Source organism: Pelobates fuscus, chromosome 3, assembly GCF_036172605.1.
Source record: "Pelobates fuscus isolate aPelFus1 chromosome 3, aPelFus1.pri, whole genome shotgun sequence".
In the NCBI taxonomy this organism is placed as follows: domain Eukaryota; kingdom Metazoa; phylum Chordata; class Amphibia; order Anura; family Pelobatidae; genus Pelobates; species Pelobates fuscus.
In genome coordinates this window covers 365,023,033-365,046,724 of record NC_086319.1, presented here as the reverse complement: position 1 = coordinate 365,046,724, position 23,692 = coordinate 365,023,033, and the positions used below count along the sequence as shown (strand labels likewise).

The 23,692-nt window shown below is 39.3% G+C and overlaps 1 protein-coding gene across 1 annotated transcript in view; it reads right to left on the bottom strand.

Moving 5' to 3' along the window:
- Positions 1 to 23,473, bottom strand: part of ICE2 (interactor of little elongation complex ELL subunit 2) — a 99,170-nt gene extending 75,697 nt beyond the window's left edge. Inside the window, exons 1-7 of the mRNA XM_063449315.1 lie at positions 23,237 to 23,473; positions 18,289 to 18,393; positions 11,427 to 11,682; positions 9,131 to 9,250; positions 5,982 to 6,116; positions 4,332 to 4,448; positions 3,342 to 3,501 (exon numbers count right to left, since the gene is read on the bottom strand). Of these exons, the coding sequence (XP_063305385.1) occupies positions 3,342 to 3,501; positions 4,332 to 4,448; positions 5,982 to 6,116; positions 9,131 to 9,250; positions 11,427 to 11,682; positions 18,289 to 18,393; positions 23,237 to 23,262 (919 nt within the window). The 5' untranslated portion in view covers positions 23,263 to 23,473. The remainder of the gene's footprint in view (positions 1 to 3,341; positions 3,502 to 4,331; positions 4,449 to 5,981; positions 6,117 to 9,130; positions 9,251 to 11,426; positions 11,683 to 18,288; positions 18,394 to 23,236) is intronic.
- Between the last annotated feature and the right edge of the window lie 219 nt (positions 23,474 to 23,692).

The following is a 23,692-nucleotide window of genomic DNA, read 5'->3' as shown; positions in this document are numbered from 1 at the left end:
ACACACAAACACACAGCACCCCACACACACAAACACACAGCACCCCACACACACAAACATACAATACACCCCTCAGTGCAGTATGTGTGTGTATTCAGCAGTCTGTGTGTGTGCGTGTATTCAGCACTCTCTGTGTGTGTGTGTGTATTCAGCAGTGTGTGTATTCAGCGGACTGTGTGTGTATGTATTCAGCAGTCTGTCTGTCTGTGTATTCAGCAGACTGTGTGTGTGTGTGTGTATATATTCAGCAGTGTGTGTATATATTCAGCAGTCTGTCTGTATGTGTATTCATCAGTCTGTATTCAGCAGTCTTGTGTGTGTATATTCAGCAGTCTCTGTGGGTATGTATTGCATTTGTTGGAGATACTAATAAATATAATCTTAATTTAATCTATTTATATCATTATTTAAAATTTGTATCATTAAACTCTCTGTTGTTGTGTTCTTTTAAAACAAAAGTTGTTAATTAGTTCGGACAACAGTAAGTTTTTTTTTTCTAAACTTAAACCTCAGTATTGAGGTTTAATTGCCGTTTTGGCACTTTAAGGGAAAAAAAGTTGCCATGTATTGCGGTTTGGGCACTCGGGCTCAAAAAGGTTCGCCATCACTGCCCTAGACTAATGACATCTCCAAGAGCTAATTGGAGTGAGATGTCAGCCAACTGGAGTCCAATCAATGAGATGAGATTGGAGGTGTTGGTTACAGCTGCCCTATAAAAAACACACACCAGTTCTGGGTTTGCTTTTCACAAGAAGCATTGCCTGATGTGAATGATGCCTCGCACAAAAGAGCTCTCAGAAGACCTACGATTAAGAATTGTTGACTTTCATAAAGCTGGAAAGGGTTATAAAAGTATCTCCAAAAGCCTTGCTGTTCATCAGTCCACAGTAAGACAAATTGTCTATAAATGGAGAAAGTTCAGCACTGCTGCTATTCTCCCTAGGAGTGGCCGTCCTGTAAAGGTGACTGTAAGAGCACAGCGCAGACTGCTCAGTGAGGTGAAGAAAAATTCTAGAGTGTCAGCTAAAGACTTACAAAAGTCACTGGCAAATGCTAACATCCCTGTTAGCGAATCTACAATACGTAAAACACTAAACAAGGATGGATTCTTGGGAGGATACCACAGAGGAAGCCACTGCTGTCCAAACAAAACATTGCTGCACGTTTACAGTTTGCACAAGAGCATCTGGATGTTCCACAGCAGTACTGGCAAAATATTCTGTGGACAGATGAAACCAAAGTTGAGTTGTTTGGAAGAAACACACAACACTATGTGTGGCGAAAAAAAAGGCACAGCACACCAACATCAAAACCTCATCCCAACTGTGAAGAATGGTGGTGGGGGCATCATGGTTTGGGGCTGCTTTGCTGCGTCAGGGCCTGGACGAATTGCTATCATCGAAGGAAAAATTCATTCCCAAGTTTATCAAGACATTTTGCAGGAGAACTTAAGGCCATCTGTCTACCAGCTGAAGCTCAACAGAAGATGGGCGTTGCAACAGGACAATGACCCAAAGCATAGAAGTAAATCAACAACAGAATGGCTTAAACAGAAGAAAATACGCCTTCTGAAGTGGCCCAGTCAGAGTCCTGACCCCAACCCGATTGAGATGCTGTGGCATGACCTCAAGAAAGCGATTCACACCAGACATTCCAAGAACATTGCTGAACTGAAACAGTTCTGTAAAGAGGAATGGTCAAGAATTACTCCTGACCGTTGTGCACGTCTGATCTGCAACTACAGGAAACGTTTAGTTGAAGTTATTGCTGCCAAAGGAGGTTCAACCAGTTATTAAATCCAAGGGTTCACATACTTTTTCCACCTGCACTGTGAATGTTTACATGGTGTGTTCAATAAAAACATGGCAACATTTCATTCTTTGTGTGTTAGTTTAAGCAGACTGTGATTGTCTATTGTTGTGACTTGGATGATGATCAGATCACATTTTATGACCATTTGTGCAGAAATCCATATCATTCCAAGGGTTCACATACTTTTTCCTGCAACTGTATATGGTGGAATATCCATGTTCTCAAGTTTAGAAAGTATATTTAGTATCCCTAATGTAACATCATTCCACTAGTGGACGTAAAATCTTGTCCACCAAGCTGCTCACCTCCTCTGTAAGCAACCATTGCTCAATATGATGGGACATCCTGGGGGTTCTTAGCAACCTTGTGGGCCTTTGGTAAACAATAACATATCGCCATTCATAACACAACATAAAATTAAATTCATTCTTGTATATGGTCATTGAAAAAATAATCATATCTAATATAGATCTCAATTTGGAGACTAATGCCTTGTTTCCACTGAGCGTTATGGTTCGGTTTGGTAGGGTTAGAATGGTCCAGCCTATTCGAGTGAGCGTTTCCACTGCAAGTCGGACCGCCAAGGGGCATTCGGGATTTAGACCAAATGCCTAGCGTGTCATTTGTCGTGAGTATTGACATTTTCCTGTCCGCCAATAAATGGATTGTATAGTGTGTCGCCAGTAGCTCCCCCCTAACCGTATCGTACCATTTCCTATGGACTTACATCTGAAGGGGGCCCAGGAATGGTGCGGGTTGGTTTGGTTGTATGGGCCACTTTCATAATGGAAACATTTAAAATAGCATACCAGACCATACCGACCCGAATGGTACCACTCAGTGGAAACAGGGCATAATTTTACAGTTGGATTAAAACTATTTTGTATACCACAGATCATCGTTTAGATGAGACATACTCATTAGCACTATAGTTTCAAATAAGTTAAAAACAACAAGTAGACACAAAAGGTTTAGAACTTGAGAGATGCTGGTGAGTAGGGAAGGCGGCTTAACAACCCAGTCAAGAGTCTGTAGAACTAACTGAAATCTCTAAATATCATAAGTATCTCTTTCCGTATTCCATTTCTCATGACATACTACACTTTTCTCCATTCTCCCATTTCATTCCTGTTCCATATAGAATCTGAGAACCTCTCAAGACGCTTCACCCAGTTTCTACTACAAGCACTTCAAATATGTTAATGGTTGTGTCACTTCCTGCTTTTCTAACAATGAGACCATATATTAGTAGTATAAGAAAACAGGATTTTGCATAAAATTAGGTAGATAAAAAATGGAAATAAGAGTGGGCATTTATGGGTTTGAGTTGGAAGAATAAGCCAACTCAACCAACACAAGGGCCATTTTAAGGAGGAACACAAGATTTTTTTTTCTGCCACGATTATGTAATTGTCCATAGCAGACCTTCATTAGCAAACATCATTTTAGTAACTGCTAAAAGGTAGGACAAGGAAATGCCACAAGAGGTTACCCATATTCATCACCAGTATGAGAATCGCCCACCTTACCTGCATTGTTTATGGTATCCACACGAAAAGGAATCTCCCATTGTTCCTTATAGCTGTTCCCATGATTGTTAAGAAGGGCATATAATGCCTGGGACGTCATGACAACCTGCGGACAGTACTTTGCAGCTAACTTTGTTGCGTTGGGATCGGAGCTTACACTCTGTTGGCAAAGAGATGAGAGACTGGTGAGTACTATTTTGCAGATTGTAATTGCATGTTGTAAGTCATCTAAAGTCCTGATCACTGAACATTTAAGTAACACAAAACACACACAATGACACCCACAGAAGACAATCGGTGCTTGGAGTGAATAAGACCATTTATCACCAACACAGGCAAAAGTCCCGAAAAGATGTAGAACATCAGTCTGTTCAGCAACTAGATACTAAATGGAAGAAAAAGAAATATCCAGGCACACCTGAGGTTACTTCTAAAAAGCAGTCTTTTGTTATTTGAAACAAGGAAGTGGAGACGTTTCAGCTCCTTTCTGAGCCTTTATCAAGTCTGAGACTGGTTTCAAATAAAAAATAAAAAAAATACTGCATTTTAGAAGAAACCTCAGGTGTGCCTAGATATTTATTTTTCTTCCATTTGATGTCTTCAGGGATTGGCCCTCCCTTTGTGAAGCACCCTGCAGGAAGTATTCCCCCTTTTTTAGTGTGTGCATTACACTCTTGTTTTTTTTGCAAACAGCAATTAGATATGGTCAAGTAATTCTAGTGTACCTCCAAATGCTATCCACATACCCGCAGCCTTGTTCGATATTTTCATATGTACGAGTTATAGAAAACGTTTGCCTTTAATTTGCTTCCTTGAAAGGTATGGATAAACCAAGTTACATTCTGTGATTCTGCATGAAGAACCTAGTGTACTTCAGGAGAAGGAGGATATGGTGCTTGGAGTGTTCAATTGACCCATAATATAGCATTAGAATAAATGAAAAGATAAGACCAGGACTCTTTCTAGAGGAACCAGTAGGTCTTAGCTCACCGTGTGCGTATGCTCAGCTTTCCTGGATGGTGGGACCTTAGAAGACACTTTCGTGTAACTAGTTTGCAGAACAAGTTCAGAATTGGGAAAAGTAATTTTTGCAAACTGCGCTTCACCCTGAAAATAAAATCAAAATAATTAAAGAGACGGAGATATAAAACCAATAACAGTGCCATAAAATCCTATACACAAGAGGAAATGACAAGCTAATTGTCATATGAAATCCTTGTGTCGCACAGTTTAGAGCTGCCAATCTGTTTATTAATAATGTACAGGTGACCAGGCTTCCAGACTTGTCTGAAGAGAATTTATCTCAATCTGGTAACATTTGTGGACTGCAATGCCACTTTAAAGGAGCACTATAGTGCCAGGAAAACAAACTTGTTTTCTTGGCACTATAGGGTCATTAGATCCCCCCACCCTAAGGGTCCCCCTCCCGCTGGGCTGAATGGAATTGAAACCCCTTCAGCCACTTACCTTTCTCCAGCGCCGGTGACCTCTCCTCCCCCTGCTGATGTCAGCTCCGAATGCGCATGTGCGGCAAGACCCGCGTGCGCATTCAAACTGCCCATAGGAATGTATTACTCAATGCTGTCTCAGTGAGACAGCCACTAGAGGCTGGATTAACCCTCAGTGAAACATAGCAGTTTCTCTGAAACTGCTGTGTTTTCAGCTGCAGGGTTAAAATCTGGGGGACCTGGCACCCAGACCACTTCATTGAGCTGAAGTGGTCTGGGTGCCTATAGTGGTGCTTTAAGGACAGGTTTAAAACATATGGCCTATTAAATGAACAAATCCGGTTCCTTAACAAGACCCTTTTACCTCTTTTGGTTTAGAACTAGAAAGTTGATTTTGAAGAGGTTAAATAAATCCACAGGGCCAGGAAGACACACAGTGTTATCCACTAAAGTGAGAATTGCTGGGAATTCAAGATGAATGTCAAAATTAGGGCCAAAATAGACAACATTTAAAAAAAAAATATTCAAGTGAATCCTGTCTTCAGTTTGACTATTTGGCCTTAAAGTGTTACTCCAGCCTTTGCTATCTAAAGCTGTTATTTAGTTTGTCCTACCCCATTCACTTCCCTTGTGAGATCAAATCAATTGAGATGCATTTGTTTGGACTGTTCCGCAGGTTCACAGAAATCATTTCTGAACAGAATTAACATCAGTCAGTCTGGAACATAGTAGTCTGCCTAAGTTATGTGTGCCGGGGGTGTAACTAACGCTGTGACAATGTATTTTGCTATGTGCAGTAACATTGCCCATACAGATTCCTACCACTTCTAAAAGTGGTTGGATTAACTCTTTGTCATTACAAAGGGACCCCCTAAGCACCATAACCATTACAGTACAATGTAGTGGTTATAGTACCGTCACTGGTGCTCACAGCCCATCATTGCTGTAAATGTAAGAGTATGACATGCAGATAATGCAGAGTATGTGCATTTTTAGCCACATGGAAAGCCCTGTGTTTTGTCAAACCTCTCAAAATCAGTGCGTGAAAAATGGGTGGACGGCATCCATAGACTCTTTTTATAACTATTAGAATTAACTGAAGTTGATATGGTGCGTACATTGTCCCCTTAAATGTCCTTTTTTAAATAAAGGTCCAAATAACGCAAAAGGAAAAAATGCTGATCTGCATTACCAATGTTAAAAGGCATTTCTCCAGCTTTAAGGTGAGGTCAGGGATGATCTTCCCACCTAGCATACTGGTGACTTCATGATAAAAGTAAAACTCGGGATAGTTTTTCACGTATGACCGGCTGGCCTTCAGTACTTCCTGAAATGTAAACACAGAAGACAAAACACACACACAAACACTATAGTTAGCATTATAAACATCATAGTAGTATTATAAATACATTCTGCTTTGTGTATGTATGTCAGCACAGAGGAAGAGGATTCTCGTAATTACATCAGATTTCTGGTTATATACAAACTTTGAAACTTTACTTTTTTGAGATACAAACTTACATTTCAAACATTGGTCATATATCTAAAATCCAGAAACAATATGCTGAAAGAAATGTACCATCAAGTACCATAACACAAAGCTATACACCTTTGTATATATGCCACCAATCTTAAATTTCCAACAAACATTAAAATAGAGTGCGCCATAATAAAAGATTCAAGTGAAAATAGAAGTAGTGTACACAGGAGTGAACCTAAATACCGTATATACTAGAGTATAAGCTGACCCGAATATAAGCCGAGGCCCCTAATTTTACCCCAAAAAACTGGGAAAACGTATTGACTCGAGTATAAGACTAGGGTGGGAAATGCAGCAGCTATATGAATAAAATTAGATCCTAAAAAAATTATTTTAATTGAATATTTATTTGCAGTGTGTGTGTATGAGTGCAGCGCGTGTGTATGAGTGCAGTGTGTGTGTGAGAGAGAATGCAGTGTGTGTGTGAGAGAGAATGCAGTGTGTGTGTGAGAGAATGCAGTGTGTGTGTGAGAATGCAGTGTGTGTGTGAGAATGCAGTGTGTGTGTGAGAATGCAGTGTGTGTGTGAGAATGCAGTGTGTGTGTGAGAATGCAGTGTGTGTGTGAGAATGCAGTGTGTGTGTGAGAATGCAGTGTGTGTGTGAGAATGCAGTGTGTGTGTGAGAATGCAGTGTGTGTGTGAGAATGCAGTGTGTGTGTGAGAATGCAGTGTGTGTGTGAGAATGCAGTGTGTGTGTGAGAATGCAGTGTGTGTGTGAGAATGCAGTGTGTGTGTGAGAATGCAGTGTGTGTGTATGAGTGCAGTGTGTGTGTACGAGTGCAGTGTGTGTGTACGAGTGCAGTGTGTGTGTACGAGTGCAGTGTGTGTGTACGAGTGCAGTGTGTGTGTACGAGTGCAGTGTGTGTGTACGAGTGCAGTGTGTGTGTATGAGTGCAGTGTGTGTGTATGAGTGCAGTGTGTGTGTATGAGTGCAGTGTGTGTGTATGAGTGCAGTGTGTGTGTATGAGTGCAGTGTGTGTGTATGAGTGCAGTGTGTGTGTATGAGTGCAGTGTGTGTGTATGAGTGCAGTGTGTGTGTGTGTGAGTGCGTATGAGTGCAGTGTGTATATGAGTGCTGTGTGTATGAATGCAGTGTGTGTGTATGTGTATGAATGCAGTGTGTGTGTGTGTGTGTGTGTGTGTATGAGTGCAGTGTGTATGAATGCAGTGTGTATGTGTGCGTTGCAGAGCCTTGGTGGGGGGTGAGCAATTTTATTAATTTTTTTAAATTATTTTAATATTTTTTATTATTATTTTTTATTATTTTATTTTATTTAATTATTTTAATATTTTTTGTTATTATTTTGTATTATTTTATTTTATTTGTACTATTATTATTCTTTTAATTATTAATATTTTATTATTTATATATTTTTTTTTCGTCCCCCCTCCCTGCTTGCTAGCTGGCCAGGGAGGGGGGCTCTCACTCCCTGGTGGTCCAGTGGCATTGGTAGTTCAGTGGGGGGAGAAGGGGGGCTGGCAGGGAGCACTTACCTCTCCTGCAGCTCCTGTCAGCTCCCTTCTCCTCCGCGCCGGTCCGTGCAGCTCCTCTATCAGCTCCCAGTGTAAGTCTCGCGAGAGCCGCACTATGACCCCGTGGTTCTCGGTTCTGGGAGCTGACCGAGGTGCTGAACGGACCGGCGCGGAGGAGAAGGGAGCTGACAGGAGCTGCAGGAGAGGTAAACGCTCGCTGCCAGCCCCCAGTCTGTATTATGGCAATGTAAATTGTCATAATACAGACACTGACTCGAGTATAAGCCGAGTTGGGGTTTTTCAGCACAAAAAATGTGCTGAAAAACTCGGCTTATACTCGAGTATATACGGTAGATGCAGTGTATACAGGAGTGAACCGAAATAGAATAGGGCTGTACTAACTTTTGTTGCCAACGGTTTAGACATTAATGGCTGTGTGTTGAGTTATTTTGAGGGGACAGCAAATTTATACTGTTATACAGGCTGTACACTTACTACTTTACATTGTAGCAGAGTGTCATTTATTCAGTATTGTCACATGAAAATATATAATAAAATATTTACAAAAATGTGAGGGGTGTACTCACTTTTGTGAGATTGAGATATATATATATATATATATATATATATATATACACACACACACACACACACACTGCATCCACTACACACACCGTGCCCACTTTACACACACTACAGCCACACAACACACACCTTGCATGCACTCTACAAACACTGCTTCCATGTGGGCAGATTTGGAGGCAGGTCCAGTGGCGGGATATGGAGGCTGTCCCCGAGGATGGGCTTAGAGGCGGACCCCGGGGGCCCAGACCTTGAGCTGTGTTAGGGGCCCCAAAATTTCTGATAGCGGTCCTGCATGTTGCCTGTGCCAAACTCAATGTCAATGAATTACATGCAGTGTATTTAAAGATCTACTGCTGTCCCGTATTGCGTTAAAAGGTTTGTCAACTCCAGCCAATGGTCTCTCTTTAAGAAAAACTAACTTTACTCTAAAAAAAAAAAAAAAAAAAAAAAAAAAAAGTCCTATAATTATTTGGGCTAACAGTTAAGATTTCATGAATTAGTTCTTATATTGAAATCCAGTTTTCAAAACTTGATCTCAAACTAGTTGTGCCGTTGAGGGGCAGACACTCTTTAGATATTCCCATAAGAATGTTGACCTTGACGTCTGTAATTTGTAGCAGACCAGTGAAGCTATAGACTCTTCAATTGGTTCTACTCTTTACACTTCATATGTGAATCCCAGTATTGTGATCTAGTGAGGGTTACAGCATACATGAATTAGTGTATACAGATAGCAAACACACCTGTGTGTATAACTGTGCATCTGGTGAGAGACAGTTGTAATCCTCCATACAGTTCCGGGCACTGTTCTGAAGGAATTTCTGAAACTCTGCATTCTCAATGCTTGCCTTTGACTCCAGAAACTAATAAAAAAAAAAAAAAAAATATTGCAAATAAATAAAATTACAAAAATGAAACGTAGAACAATATGCATTTTTTTTCTTAAAGTGTATACAAATCTGACTATGTAGTCAAACAAGTAAAAATTATGATATTATAATAGTGCGCAATAATTTTTTTACATTTTTTTTGTTTCATGGTTTACGATTTAGTCAAGAGCGCTGACCAGCTTATTAAAGGACTTATAATTATTTGGGACTTGCTGAACCCTATAACCACGTTCAAAATTTGATTTGAGATTTACAGGAAAAAAACAAACCAAAAAAAAAAAAACACTACATTCAATCAACAGTATGCAAAAACAATAGATCAACCTATTATGCCCACATAAGCCTCATTTGGAGTAGATGGTAACAGTGAAAACCAGGCAAGCTAGCACTGGGGAGGTGTACAGACCTTTGGCTTGGTGCCTTAAAAAGTTACTCCAAGCAGCATGGCCACTACCGTGATTTGAAGTGGTCATGGTGCCTGGAGTCTTTATGTGCATGTGTGTAACTCCATCTCCAGCAGCATCATCATTGGGGTGTCATTAGCGAGAACAAGAGTTCTGGGCTGACTAATGCCAATTCTGAGAAACCTATGTTGTACAGATTGTCAGTCATTAGCTTATAATGGTCAGCTGACATTCTCAGCCAATGGATTGCGATTGCTGCATGTTCTAGAGAGGCCGGAAGAACATTACTGGACCAAGAGGGAGCATCGGAGCCTGGCGTGGACCTAGATAAGTGGGTAAACTATTGCTAAATGATTTATCCCATTACTCCTGGAGGCTTGGAGTAATCCTTTAACTGTGACACACAAAAAATAAAGATAGGATTGATGTCTATCAATTGCTTTCTCTTTCATTTCAAACAGGTTGGCAAATACAGTGGAAATGCTGACTGATGACAGAAATGTTACTTCTCTGTTCTGTGCATACAGTTAAAAAAAAAGGGCACCAACTGCTAAAGGTGAACAGGAACCACTTGAAATACATTTGACCCAAAAGCAAGGAGTGGTACCTGCGACCTAGTAGTGCTGTACAGCAGTACAAATGGATGTAGTGGCTCTGATGCATTGGCTGCCCGTTTCGTTGCATAATCCGTACACACATTTAGGAAAAGGTATTTTAAATTGTGCAAGCTGTGGTTAAACTCACACAGAGTTTATGTAAATCAGTTTTCTTGTACTCACAAATTTGGGGATACAGGTGTTATCTAAAAGAAATGGATGCGCAGTATCACAATACTGTTACACCACGTAAAAAAAGAATTGCTCAAATGCACTCACACTTTTATAGATGGAATAAAGCGCTCTGTGTGCCTCCCACCATGATGTCCACATAGCTGGTTACCGCTTTCAACAGCTCACAGGGACTTCAGTATGGATAGTTTAACAGATCATTTAAAAAATCGCTGTGATTTGTCGATAAATTACACTAATTCTGGTAGGAGTTAATTCAGTAAACTTATACAAATTATAAGTTTTAGTCAAAAGAATGAATAAATAAATGAATGAATTGTAAACTTTTCACTATTTTGGCCTAAAATATTTTAAAAATAATATTTTCAATTCTCCACAATTTACATTAAAAAAAAAAAGAACATTGCGGTCATCCAGATCATGTCATGTCTATGAAGCGGACTGGGTGCAGTGGCCCGTCCCCTTAACCCTGCAATCTAAAATAGCGCAGGTTTTGGGAAACTGCAATGTTTACATTGCAGGGTTAACTCCTCGTCATACTGACAGCCACTAGAGGAGCTTCCACAGCTCAGACCGAGTAAAACTTAGTCACGTGACACAGGGTCCCCATAGGAAATGAGGAATTTTGAAAGCACACTGGTGTTGCCGCGCATGAGAAAGAGGTCCCCAATGCTCCTCTAGGAAAAGCATTGTATTAGACCCTCACAGTGCAAACCTCAATGGGAAGAGAGTATCAGCTGCACCAAGGAGCCTCGTTGCTGGCTTAAGGTATGTAAAACGTAATATTTTTTTTTTTTTTTTTTTTTTTTTTTTTTTTTAAATGTATGCTCCGGGGACAAACCTAATACTACTAGGGATAGGGACACTGTAGCAATAGGATTATAGATTTGTATTCCTTATGCTAGAGTGTTCCTTTAAGGGAATAAACTGCACACCGTGCTACGGAGAGGCCCATACCTGATAATGTTCATACTCCCGGAGTTGTATTATATGTGGTTTGAAGCATTTCTTGCCCATAAATTTGATCATCAGCTGTACATATGTCCTCTGCTCCAACAAAGAGAGTGAGGAGAAGCGGGGGTACGGCACGCGTGGCTCAGGCAGAGACTGAATGTCCGTGGACGTTGTGACAGCTTGATCTCTCTCTGGGACTGTGGGCTGGGAAATGGGGGCCTTCTCTTTTTCTGGGGATTTCTCTGGAGCCTTCTGTACTCTATAAAAACAAAAATGTAATTGAAATCGATTAGATCATTATGGCAGACGGGGTGGGGATTACAGATTTTGCAGTAAGTACTTTCAATATTGAGAGGCAAAAAAAATAAAAGAAGAATGATAATCAATAAGCTAATAGCAGCTTCCATTCACTTGCCAAACAGCTTAATTCATTGTTTTTCATGAATGATGCTAAATTGCACATGGATGCTAAACAAACTTTTCGGGTTGTAAAGCAAGTAAATAAATGTGTGTGTAACCCTAAAAGTTCTTGTTCAGTTAGAAGAAAGCACATCCTGTGCACAAAGTAATAACTGTTTGACCATAGAGCACATAACCGTGCAACTAGGCAGCAAGGCACTCCTCGACTTTCATCATCCTATTTACTAGAACAAGGAAATGCAAATTTTCTAAAATAAATGCAGAGCTTCCTAGAAACATAGAATGTGACGGCAGATAAGAACCATTCGGCCCATCTAGTCTGCCTATTATAAGTCAGATATCTATCTAAACTTAGTGAAAATATACAAATATGGCAAACAGATTGTTACATAAAGTTATATCCTATATGGACGCAACAATGCAACACCTTCGGTGATATGCCTTAACAAAATGGAATAAAATATCCCTAAAATGGAATGGAATAAAATATCCCTAATTGATATGCTGATTCAATAAGCAATGTTGTAATATAAACGGCCACTATGAAAAATAAGAGCCTTGTCTGCAACCACTGATATTAATCTGTATTGAAAAATGCAAAAAAAAAAAAAAAGAAAAACAAGGGGAAAAAAAAGTTAAAAAAAAAACATGAAAACATTTTTTTTTTTTTTAAATGCATATACAGTCCCAGTGTGTACACACTAAAATGGCAAAGACATGCACCCATATGTGGATGCTCTTGGATAGCTCCCACCACTAGTGATGTTGTAGAAAGTCCTGAATGTAGTTGAACTGCTGACACTGGATGCGATAGCTTGACCAGGTGTGTTCCAATGTGTATCCGGGTGATTGCAGATGCGTGGCTGTTGTAGTCAGTCTCTAGTTGCAATTACAGCTATCAATGGGGTGCCTGGGCAGCAGTTCAACTACATTCAGGACTTTCTACAACATCACTAGTGGTGGGAGCTATCCAAGAGCATCCACATATGGATGCATGTCTTTGCCATTTCTAGCGTGTACACACTGGCGCTGTATATACATTTTTTCACATTTTTCCCCTTATTTTTCCTTTTTTTTGCATTTTTCAATACAGGTTAATATCAGTGGTTGCAGACCAGGCTCTTATTTCTCATAGTGGCCGTTTATATTATTTATTTATTATTGCCATTTATATTACAACATTGCTTATTGAATCAGCATATCAATTAGGGATATTTTATTCCATTTTGTTAAGGCATATCACCGAAGGTGTTGCATTGTTGCGTCCATATAGGATATAACTTTATGTAACAATCTGTTTGCCATATTTGTATATTCTCACCAAGTTTAAGAGATATCTGACTTATAATAGGCAGAATAATAAATATATACTTTTTGCTTTATATCAACAATTGAATGCGGTATCATATGTATTGGTTGTATATGTTTAAGGTATTTGATGTGGGCTACCTTGATACCCAGTACCATTACGGATAAAAGAGTGCCTGTACATATTGAACTTTCTATATGTATACAACCCCCCACATGAACACAGAATTCCATAATGCTGATACATGCTCTGTTGGATTGACCTTAAAAGGTACCTTTAATCACCCTAGTTCATTACTTTTCGAGAATCCCTCTGAATGACTTTTTTTTAAATATCGGTTCCTAATTTACATTTAATGTTTCCATTTTTTGTTTTGTTTATTTTTTTTTAGGGTCTCTAACATTTTATTTTTTTGATAAATGTTCATATTTTAAAATACATAATATACGGTACATTCTCTAGATTTATTATCTTATCAATAGTCTGAGGAAATAGTGCCACCTTGTGGTGTTTCTTTTAAGCAATCCAGAGAGTTGATACTTTGTAAGTATATTTTGAAGGAATTGCGGTATGGGTCCCCTCCCCACAATTAGCCAACTTTACAGAAGATCAATCAAACTTTGACATTTATAAGCCTGACCTATTTCATTGTGGAGATTGCAGGACTATTATTATTATTATTGATCCACACGCTGCACCATTCTGAAATGCATCAGGTAATTTTAATTCTACAAATACATTAAATTCATTATTTAGAATGTCCCAAATTACCAGGAGTATGCAAAAAAAAAATCTTTGAAATATTAAGAGACGTGTATTTCCATATCCATTGCATAAAAGTATATAATGTATCTAGGCTATGACAGCCTTGCAGGTAGAAAGTCTGATAAAGGAGAGGTTGTACTTCCTTTGTTTTCTGTTAAATATAGATTTTAACCCCCTAGGTAGCTGGATTATACCTACCGGTATATTTATATCAGGTTAGTCACCTGGTATGTAGAGGACAGAATGGTCACACCACTGTACAGATTCTTAATTTCAAACTTCGATTGATTTTCAATAAAGTTGGCTAAGGCAGCCATTGGAGACTTAGCTTCCCATGATTTTATTATTTTCAAATAGTAACTTAAAAACAACAACAACAAAAAAAAGACGTATATATCATCTTTCACTGTATAGGAATATACACAATATTGTTTTGATTGTCTAGTTTCGCAAAAACCTATTACGTAAACTCTTGTAGATTGCCATCCTATACACCAGTGGTTCCCCAAAACCAGTCTCCCTAAATCCTGGACTGGTAGGTGGTAAGTGAGGAAGGGTTTAGGAAACACTGCTATACACACTGACAACCCCCTCACTCAGTTAGTACACAAGGTCATTGATTTGATTGTGGAGCACAGCTTTAGTGTTTAGGAAGCCTGAAATGACCAACAGTAATGGACACAGTAACATTGTAAAGCCACACACAGTACATTTGACCTTCATGCGTCACCATTCTATGAAACAAACTGCGTTAAGTTTAAAGGGATACTATAGTCACCAATACAACTTTTGCTTAATAAAGGAGTTTTGGTGTATAGATCATGCCCCATGCAGTCTCACTGCTCAATTCACTGCCATTGAGGAGTTAACCCCTTAACGCCGTTACGACGTTCTATGCCGTCACGCTTTAAGTGGGCTTTAAAGCCGTTGCGACAGCATAGAACGCCGTAACGGCTTTGAGCCCTGGAGCGCCCGGTATACTCACCTTACTGGCGCTCCGCTTCGGGAGGACTGCCTCACAGCCCAGGCAGCCCCCCCCCACGGCAAATCAGGCCCCCGGGGGCCATGTGATCGCTCTTAAAGGCTCCCTATAGCTGGCTGTGGATCTGCCAGCAGGGGGGCTTTTTGAAATATCAGACAGTCCCCCTGCTGGTGGGATCTGTAAAAAAAATATATTAAACATGTTTAAAAATAAAATAAATATATATATATATATAATATATGTATATTTAATATATATATGTATATTATATATATTTAACGTTATACATAGTGTATTTTAATACTAATATAAGTACATATATTAGTATTAAAATACACTTAGAATGACGTTACATATATAATATACATATATTATATATATAATAGATATATACACATATATTATTATATATATATACGTATAATTACAATAATAAATAAAATAATAAAATTAATAAATAAAATATTGAAACAAAATTTTATATAAATTATATATACATATGTAATTTCATTCTAACTGTATTTTGTTATTAATATATATATATATATATATGTAACAAAATACACTTAGAATGACAATCTATATATAAAATGCAAATAACCGCAAATATATATATATATATATATATATATATATATATATATATATATATATATATATATATATATATAGATAAATACATATAATTACATAAAAGATTACATTAGTATACACGTAGAATTTAAATACCTATAAATGCATATATATTAAAATTCTACGTGTATATTTAAGTAATCTTTTAACATAATTAGGTGATTTGATTAATTAAAATTTGATTGACATGCATGACAACACAGGGAGAAAGTGCTGAGAATTTAATTCGCAAGCACTATATTTGACCCTGTAACTCTCCAAGACAACATAAAACATGTACATGGGGGGTACTGTTTTACTCGGGAGACTTTGCTGAACTCAAATATTAGTGTTTCAAATTGGTAAATTGTATTACAACGATGATATTTTAAGTAAAAGTGACGTTTTTTGCATTTTTTACAAACGAACGTCACTTTTATGGACTATATTATTGTTGTAATATGTTTTACTGTTTTAAAACACTAATATTTGTGTTTAGTGAAGTCTCCCGAGAATAACAGTACCCCCATGTACAGGTTTCATGGTGTTTTGGAAAGTTAGAGAGTCACATATAAGGCTTGCATTTCATTTTTTTGACATTGAAATTTGCCAGATTGGTTATGTTGCCTTTGAGAGCGTATGGTAGCCCAGGAATGAGAATTACCCCTATGATGGCATACCATTTGCAAAAGTAGACAACCCAAGGTATTGCAAGTGGGGTATGTCCAGTCTTTCTTAGTAGCCACTTAGTCACAAACACTGGCCAAATATTCTTTTTTTTGCTTTTTTAACACAAAAACAAATATGAACGCTAACTTTGGCCAGTGTTTGTGACTAAGTGGCTACTAAAAAAAAGACTAAACATACCCCACTTTCAATACCTTTGGTTGTCTTCGTTTTCAAATGGTATGCCATTATGGGGGTAATTCTCATTGCTGGGCTACCACACCGTCTCAAAGGTAACATTACCAATCTGGCAAATTTCTATTTGAAAATGGAACGTTCTATATTTGACCCTGTAACTTTCCAAAACAACATAAAACCTGTTAATGGGGGGTACTGTTGTACTTGTGAGACATCGCTGATTACAAATATGTGCATTTTTGTGCAGTAAAACCTAACAGTATTATGACATTCACAGCTAAAATGTCAGACGGAAATACAAATTTAAAAAAAAATCTTATTTTCTCACATTTTTTTAAAATTTTATTCATAATGAATTATGTTCCATATATGAATAGTTAATGGTAAATTAAAGCCCTGTTTCTCCTGAACAAAATGATATATAATAAGTGTGGGTGCATATAATATGAAAGAGGGGAACTACGGGTGAACAGACATATAGCGCAAATTCCAGTTTTTGTTTACGTTTTGTTTTGATCAGAACGTGCACTATTGACTCCGTCCTGAAGGGGTTAAATTACTTTTGTTTCTGTTTATGCAGCCCTAGCCACACCTCCCCTGGCTATGATTGACAGAGCCTGCATGAAAAAAAAAATGGTTTCATTTTCCCACAGATGTAACTTACTTTAAAAGATTTCTCTCATGCTCTGTAAATTGTACTTTAAATACAGACAGGAGGCTCCTGCAGGGTCTAGCAAACTATTAAAAGAGCAGAAGATAAGGAATTATAAATTAAACAGAATTTGCAATAAAGGAAGTGTGAACATTAGATGACTCTTTACATGACGTATAGGCTGTGTAATTCACATGCAGGGAGGTGTGACTAGGGCTGCATAAACAAAGGGATTTAACTCCTAAATGGCAGAGGATTGAGCATTGAGACTGCAGGTGTATGATCAATAAACCAAAACTGCTTCATTAAGCTAAACTTGTTTTGGTGACTATAGTGTCCCTTTAAGCTCCTTGAATAAAGTTGGAGTGCAACTATGTAGGTGAATGTGACTCCTGCCTATCGCATGATAAGGCAATTAATTATCTTAATTAAAGATATTTATATACACCAGTATGAAGGATACTAGATATGGAGGATATATTAGCTATGAAGGATATGGAGATATTACATTTGAAGGTGCCTGGTTTTGGCCAATGTTAGTGAAAAGTTATTATTCACAGGAGACATGAGAAAATGAAAAGAGATCAGCAGTACTTAGCTGAAGACACATCACAGCTGTCTCTCCTTGTAGGAAAAGATGCCATGGGAAGTAAAAGCTGACATGTCAGATTAACGTCTAGCTGTAAAAGTTTGCTGACTCATAGGTGCCCAAGTACTGAACATGCAAGCTCTAGCAACACCGGGCTGCCTCAGTTAAGGACTATATGGTAATAAGCAAAATCTGGCGTTACTCGTACTGCTTTCGCTGGTGTAAAGAAAAAAATATGAAATGTGTATTATTCGGTTTTTAGAATGCACAAATTCAGATAGAAGAATGGAATCAAATGGTTTCGAGTATGCCTGGAACTGTGAGGATACTCACAATAATCTAAAACAAACACCATGAGAAATGACCTGCCAAAAAGTGGATACAACTTGCATTAATGCATGAACGCAACAAATAGAAATCTAGGTTTTTAGCTCGCTAACGTTAACCAGTAGATATCCAGTCCATGTACTATTCGATGCATTATCCTTACATTACAAAAAATCATCTTGAGACCACAGGCCCATTGTTCTAGAGCAGGTATGGTCAGAAGACAAACCCCAGCTGAAGAAGGCTACCTTCTGTTCTAGAATTCTTTTCTTGCCCTAACAACTCTAATTAAACGTTTAAGAATATATCCACATGGCACAGAACGTGAGAAGGAATTAATTTTACTTGTTTGCCAGAAGCATGAGTTCAGCCAGCGTTGGTGCCAAGGAATACTTTTCATAAGTCGCTTGAGTGAAAAAACAGCTCTTGCCATTATGAGGCTCAATGTCCCTGAAAAATAGAGAAAACAAAAAATGACATTAGCAAACTATATAACACCAACAGCGTTTTTGACGAAAGGGAGAATTGTCAGGAATTCAGAGTGAATTAAAAATTAAATGAACACTATAGTGACCTCTATTACCAATGATGTCAAATATGTACGTTTTGTTCCAGTAACTATTTTGACACATGGGCACATTCTAAATGAAAAAAATAAATAAATAAAAATTTAGGCTCTGCCTCCACTGGGTGAAATGCATTGAGTCAATACATCAATATGGGAAGTATTTAGGGTCTTCATGGAGAGCGTGGAGGCACTGAACGTTAGTCCTGCAATCTTTGCACAACCAAACCGTGGGACTTTCTCTAGTGGATCAGGCCATTCATAGGCAGCAGTGTAAACTGTCTTTTCTTAGAATGTTCAGCCTGCCGAGGCAGGGTCTATACCCTAAAACCACTACATTAAGCTGTAGTAGTTCTGGTGTCTATAGTGTTCCCTTATAGTCAAAACAGGTGAAGTTAAAACTAAATCTCCAAATCATCTAAGCTTACAGTTTGGATATTTTGGTCTAACATTTTAATTTCTGACATTTCTTACTTAAATACATAATGTAAGTCAGAAAGAATACGCAGTTTGTAACAAAACAATGCTATTCCTTACAAAGAATTCCCAAAACAGGGGTTCTTTATTTACAGATACAAGGTGTTGGGCTGTGTTTGTGTAGCATTAGAGTCACCAGAACAACTACAGCTTATTTTATTTGTTCTGGTGAGTATAATTAGTCCCTGCAGGCTTTTTGCAGTAAACACTTTCTTTTCAGAGAAAATGCAGTGTTTACATTGCAGCCTAGGGATACCTCCCCTGGCCACTCCTTATACTGCCACTAGAGGTGGTTCCTGTGGCAGTCCTGCACACTGTGTAGGACTGCAGTTCAGGGTCTCCACCCTCTGCATGGAGACACTGAACTTTACTCATAGAGATGCATTGATTCAATGCATCTCTATGAGGAGATGCTGTGTTTGGCTTGTGCTGGCTCTGCCCCTGATCTGCCTCCTTGACAGTATCAGCCAATCTAATACGTTCCTATAGAAAAGTAATGTGATTGGCGGAGTTAATCACTTCTGATGTCAGCCAAGCAGGCAGATCAGGGGCAGTGCCAACAGCAGCAGACTAAAATAATGGTAAGATTTTACTATAATTAGGGTAGCTATGGGGCTAGATGGCGTTTTTAACACTATAGGGTCAGGAGTGTCAAAAATATAATGTTTGTGTTCCTGACCCTACAGTTCTTTTAAACTACATCTGTCATGCTTAAAGATTTACATTAAAACTACCACATTCAGAAAAGCATTTGACACATTGTCGAATCTGCTGGGAAACATATAGCTAATACTTTATTAAATAAAATCTTTGACAATACGCTGGCTTCATTGCCAGTCACTACATTACTATATTCCTCTACCAAGGCATAAGATGTACTCATCAGAGGAATAAGCAAAGCAGTTACAGTATGTGCACTGTGGTTGCTTTGATGAAGAAGATAGGTCATCTCTAGGAGGGTTCTCCTGCTCTCTCCTGTCACTCAACCGACAAGGGGCCATATCTTTAGAAGAAGTTGAGTTTTTTATTGTTGTTTAAAACATTCAGTCATTTATAGAACCCATACTGAGAATGTATCTGTCATTCATTAAAATGTCAATTATCAAGATCTCAATATTAAAGCGGCACTGTCACGCCGTATTTACCATATATACTCGTGTAAAATATTGTAAAGCGCTACGGAATCTGTTGCCAATAATAATAATAATAATAATAATAATATAAGTCGAGAAATTAGTCCTAAACATCATTTTTTTTTAAAAAAAACGCAGTCGACTAATCCACGGGTCAGTGCTAGTTTTGATAGAATTTTGTACGGCGTTCAGGAGTCGAATGTGAGGCAATGTCGACTGCCGAACGCCGTTCTCTTCGTCGAACGAGCAGGGGTACAAGTTTCAGCGGGCTTGCGTAGCCAACTCAGAGATCCATGCCGTCGACGACCATGTACCGCTGCCTTTGGGGGACGAACACGTGCGTTAGCATATACGAATGGCGGCCACCCAGGGAATGCTTGTTTGCGGTTAACAGCCAGGGGTGGTCAGTGATTACGAGGTGTTAACAATGGGCCTCACAGAGTTTGTTCAGTAACTGAACAGAAGGAGAACAATTCCATTCAAAAGTCGTACCCTCAACTTATCCAGGAGTCACAGCATATTTACCAATTGTTGGTCAAAAAACTGCACTAGACTTATACACGAGATCGACTTATAGACTAGTATATACGGTATTTTTCCCTAATAACTTCCACTACTCTTCCGCTTTCCTACTCTATTTTTAATCTATTTCTAACTAAAACTTATAGACAAAGTAGGAACTACTTTGTCTTATTTATTTTTCCTACGCCTTACTTTCTTAAACACTGGGAGGAGCCACAGTATCAATCACCAGTGACGGCTGCAGGGAAATGGCCTTGTCTATGGAGGATCCCACAGTCTTGCTGGATCCTCCATATCTTAATGCTGTACTCTTGTGCGTGCATGAGAGTACAGCAGTGACGTTTGGCTCCTGGCCTGAAGAGGATCTGCCTAAGTTAGATGTTCAGGTAAGTAGAACTCACCTTTCCCTGCTCCCCCGGCCACTGGAGCCACAAATTCTGCAAAGCCCCCAGACTAACAGTGCTGCTTTAAATTTTGTACTTTAGCCCTAACCAGTTATATTGGAAAAATTTCCATGGTTTCAGTTTGCCCCAAAACAAGAAATTCAATTTGAATTCTCAAACAATTTACATTTCAGTGAATGTGATAAAGTTCTCAATAGCTTCAATGGCAGTTTAAAAGGCAACCTCTGGTTCTACATTTAGCATTGCAGGGACAACTCGAACATATTCCTCCTACACATAGCAAGTAGGGAAGCCATCCCAAGCAACGTATAAACATTGTTTTAATTCCTACTGTCTAAAATACATGATCACATCTGATAAAATCTAAAATAAGAGTAACTATTAGTACCTTGGTTTTAATTACACTACATGTTTTATATATGTCACCTTGCATCAATAAATACATAAACAGACAAGATGCTGTCATGATGCAATCAGCACCTCTTTAAATGTAGCTAAAGCAGGTCTCCTTTTTGCATCCCAATTTGAGTGGAATTCATTGTCTGAGAGTATGAATGAGAAGTCCAATGGATGCCGTCCAAACCTGTAGTATACCCAGGCAGGTAGAGATCAGGGAACCAAGGTAAGTGTCAAATGGTTTCAATATTTATTTATTTTTTAAATACAAAATATCTAAAAGGAACACTTGTGCCTCGTTTCCACTGAGCGGATCGGTTCGGGTCGGTACAGTTTGGAAGGTTTAGAATGGACCAGCCCATTCTGGTGAGCGTTTCCACTGCAAGTCAGACCTTCAGGGCCATGCAGGGTTTAGAAAAAATGCTCTTCCTGTCCACCAATCAATGGATTGTATAGTAGCTCCGCCCTAACCGAACCGTTCCATTTTCTATGGCCCTACATCTGAAGCAGGACCCTGAATGGATCGGTACGGTTCGCTTATATGGACCACTTTCATAATGGAAACACCCAAAATAGCGAACCGTACCGTACCGAACCGAACCGATCCGCTCAGTGGAAACGAGGCATTGTTGTGCCATGACCAATACAGTAAGCTGTACTGGTTTATGGTGCCAAAAGTACTGAGGAGGGGTGCACAGACTGTTCCTCTTCCTCCCAGGTCTCCAAGTGATTGGTGAATCAAAACAAGCAGAGTAAGGTCCTGACTCACCTTTACACTCACACCAAGGTACATGGGGGTGGGGGTGTATATATATATATATATATATATATATATATATTTACTTACTTATTTAAAAGCACACACATACCTGTGTTTGTCAATGAGTGTATACAGGTACTCCTCACTTATCGACCGGGTTCCATTCCCGGTAGTAGAACGAATTGGTCGGTAGGCGAGGAGTTAAGAGATTCCCTGCTCTGGTGCGCTCGTCTATGTTCGGGGAAGTGTCCCCGAACATATACGAACGCAGCAGATCAAGGAATCTCTCCAATTCCCACGACGGCTAGAGAGCTGGTCATAAGTGCGAGCCGTCGTAAATCAGGTAGGTCGCAATACGAGGACGTCCTGTACCACTATATGAATACCAATGTACATGAATCAGTAAGTTTACCATTTACTGGGTGCCTCATGGCCTTACTACACCTCTAATTTCCAATGTTTTCAAGTATGTCCAAGGGAGCACATACAAATACAATGTTACACTTTTAAAGAGACAGGTTTACACATTACAGTTATAAATACACTGTTAAACAGTTATTAAATGATCCTTAAAAAAATAAACATTTGCAATATAACAAGATTTGCTGGCAAAACTCCCAGCAGCTTTACCCTCTACCCTTGCTGTATGTAAGCCTGGCATCCCCTCCTTCTCACTATTAGTGGCTATCAGATCTAACACACTGATGGGCAGTCCATGAAAGGTGCTCCCCAGCACTGTGTGATATTGACATCCTCCTAAGCTTATTATGGAAGATTCCCAAAGGAACTGTCATGGTCAATGGCTTTCCCTCTTGCAGTGTAAGCATGTTTCATGTGCTACCAGCTACCATGTAGAAGGGCTATAGCTCTATGAAGACCCTGATAGATCTGGCAGCACTAGAAGTGATTGGCATTAAACATTAGCAGACAGTTACAGTATTTAGTATTGGTTTCAGTAATGAAGCACAAGCAGGACTGGATGTCAAACATCAGGCATGCCTGCAGTGTTGTTAGCTCTATTGTTTGGAACTCTCACCATCTCAGCTCCGCCGCTCCCTCCATCCTCCGGCAGAGTCCGCTCCACGGCCAGAGCGCGGCGCGCGAGTCACGTGATCACAGCCAGATCGCAGGGCATCTACACACCGAGCGCTACACACACGAGACACAAACCCGCCTCTGCATCAGTACAGCCCCAGCAACACCTGTGTTCTTGGATGGGCGCCGCAGAGATGCAGTGGGATCCTCGGTCACGTGATCAGCTGCTATGATGACAATGTTAGAGAGAGGCCAGTTTACCAACTGCTATACAGGACCTGCTATTGGTCAGCTCGAGTCATGTGACCGCTAGTTTACACTGACACGTGCTTGCAGCACCCTGTTAGGGGGAGTTACTTGCCATGGCAGTACAGGTGTCACTTTGGGGGCAAAGGTCTAACCCAGGGGCTCCCAAAATGTCGATCCTCAGATGTCTGTAAGAGTATCCAGAGGAGCT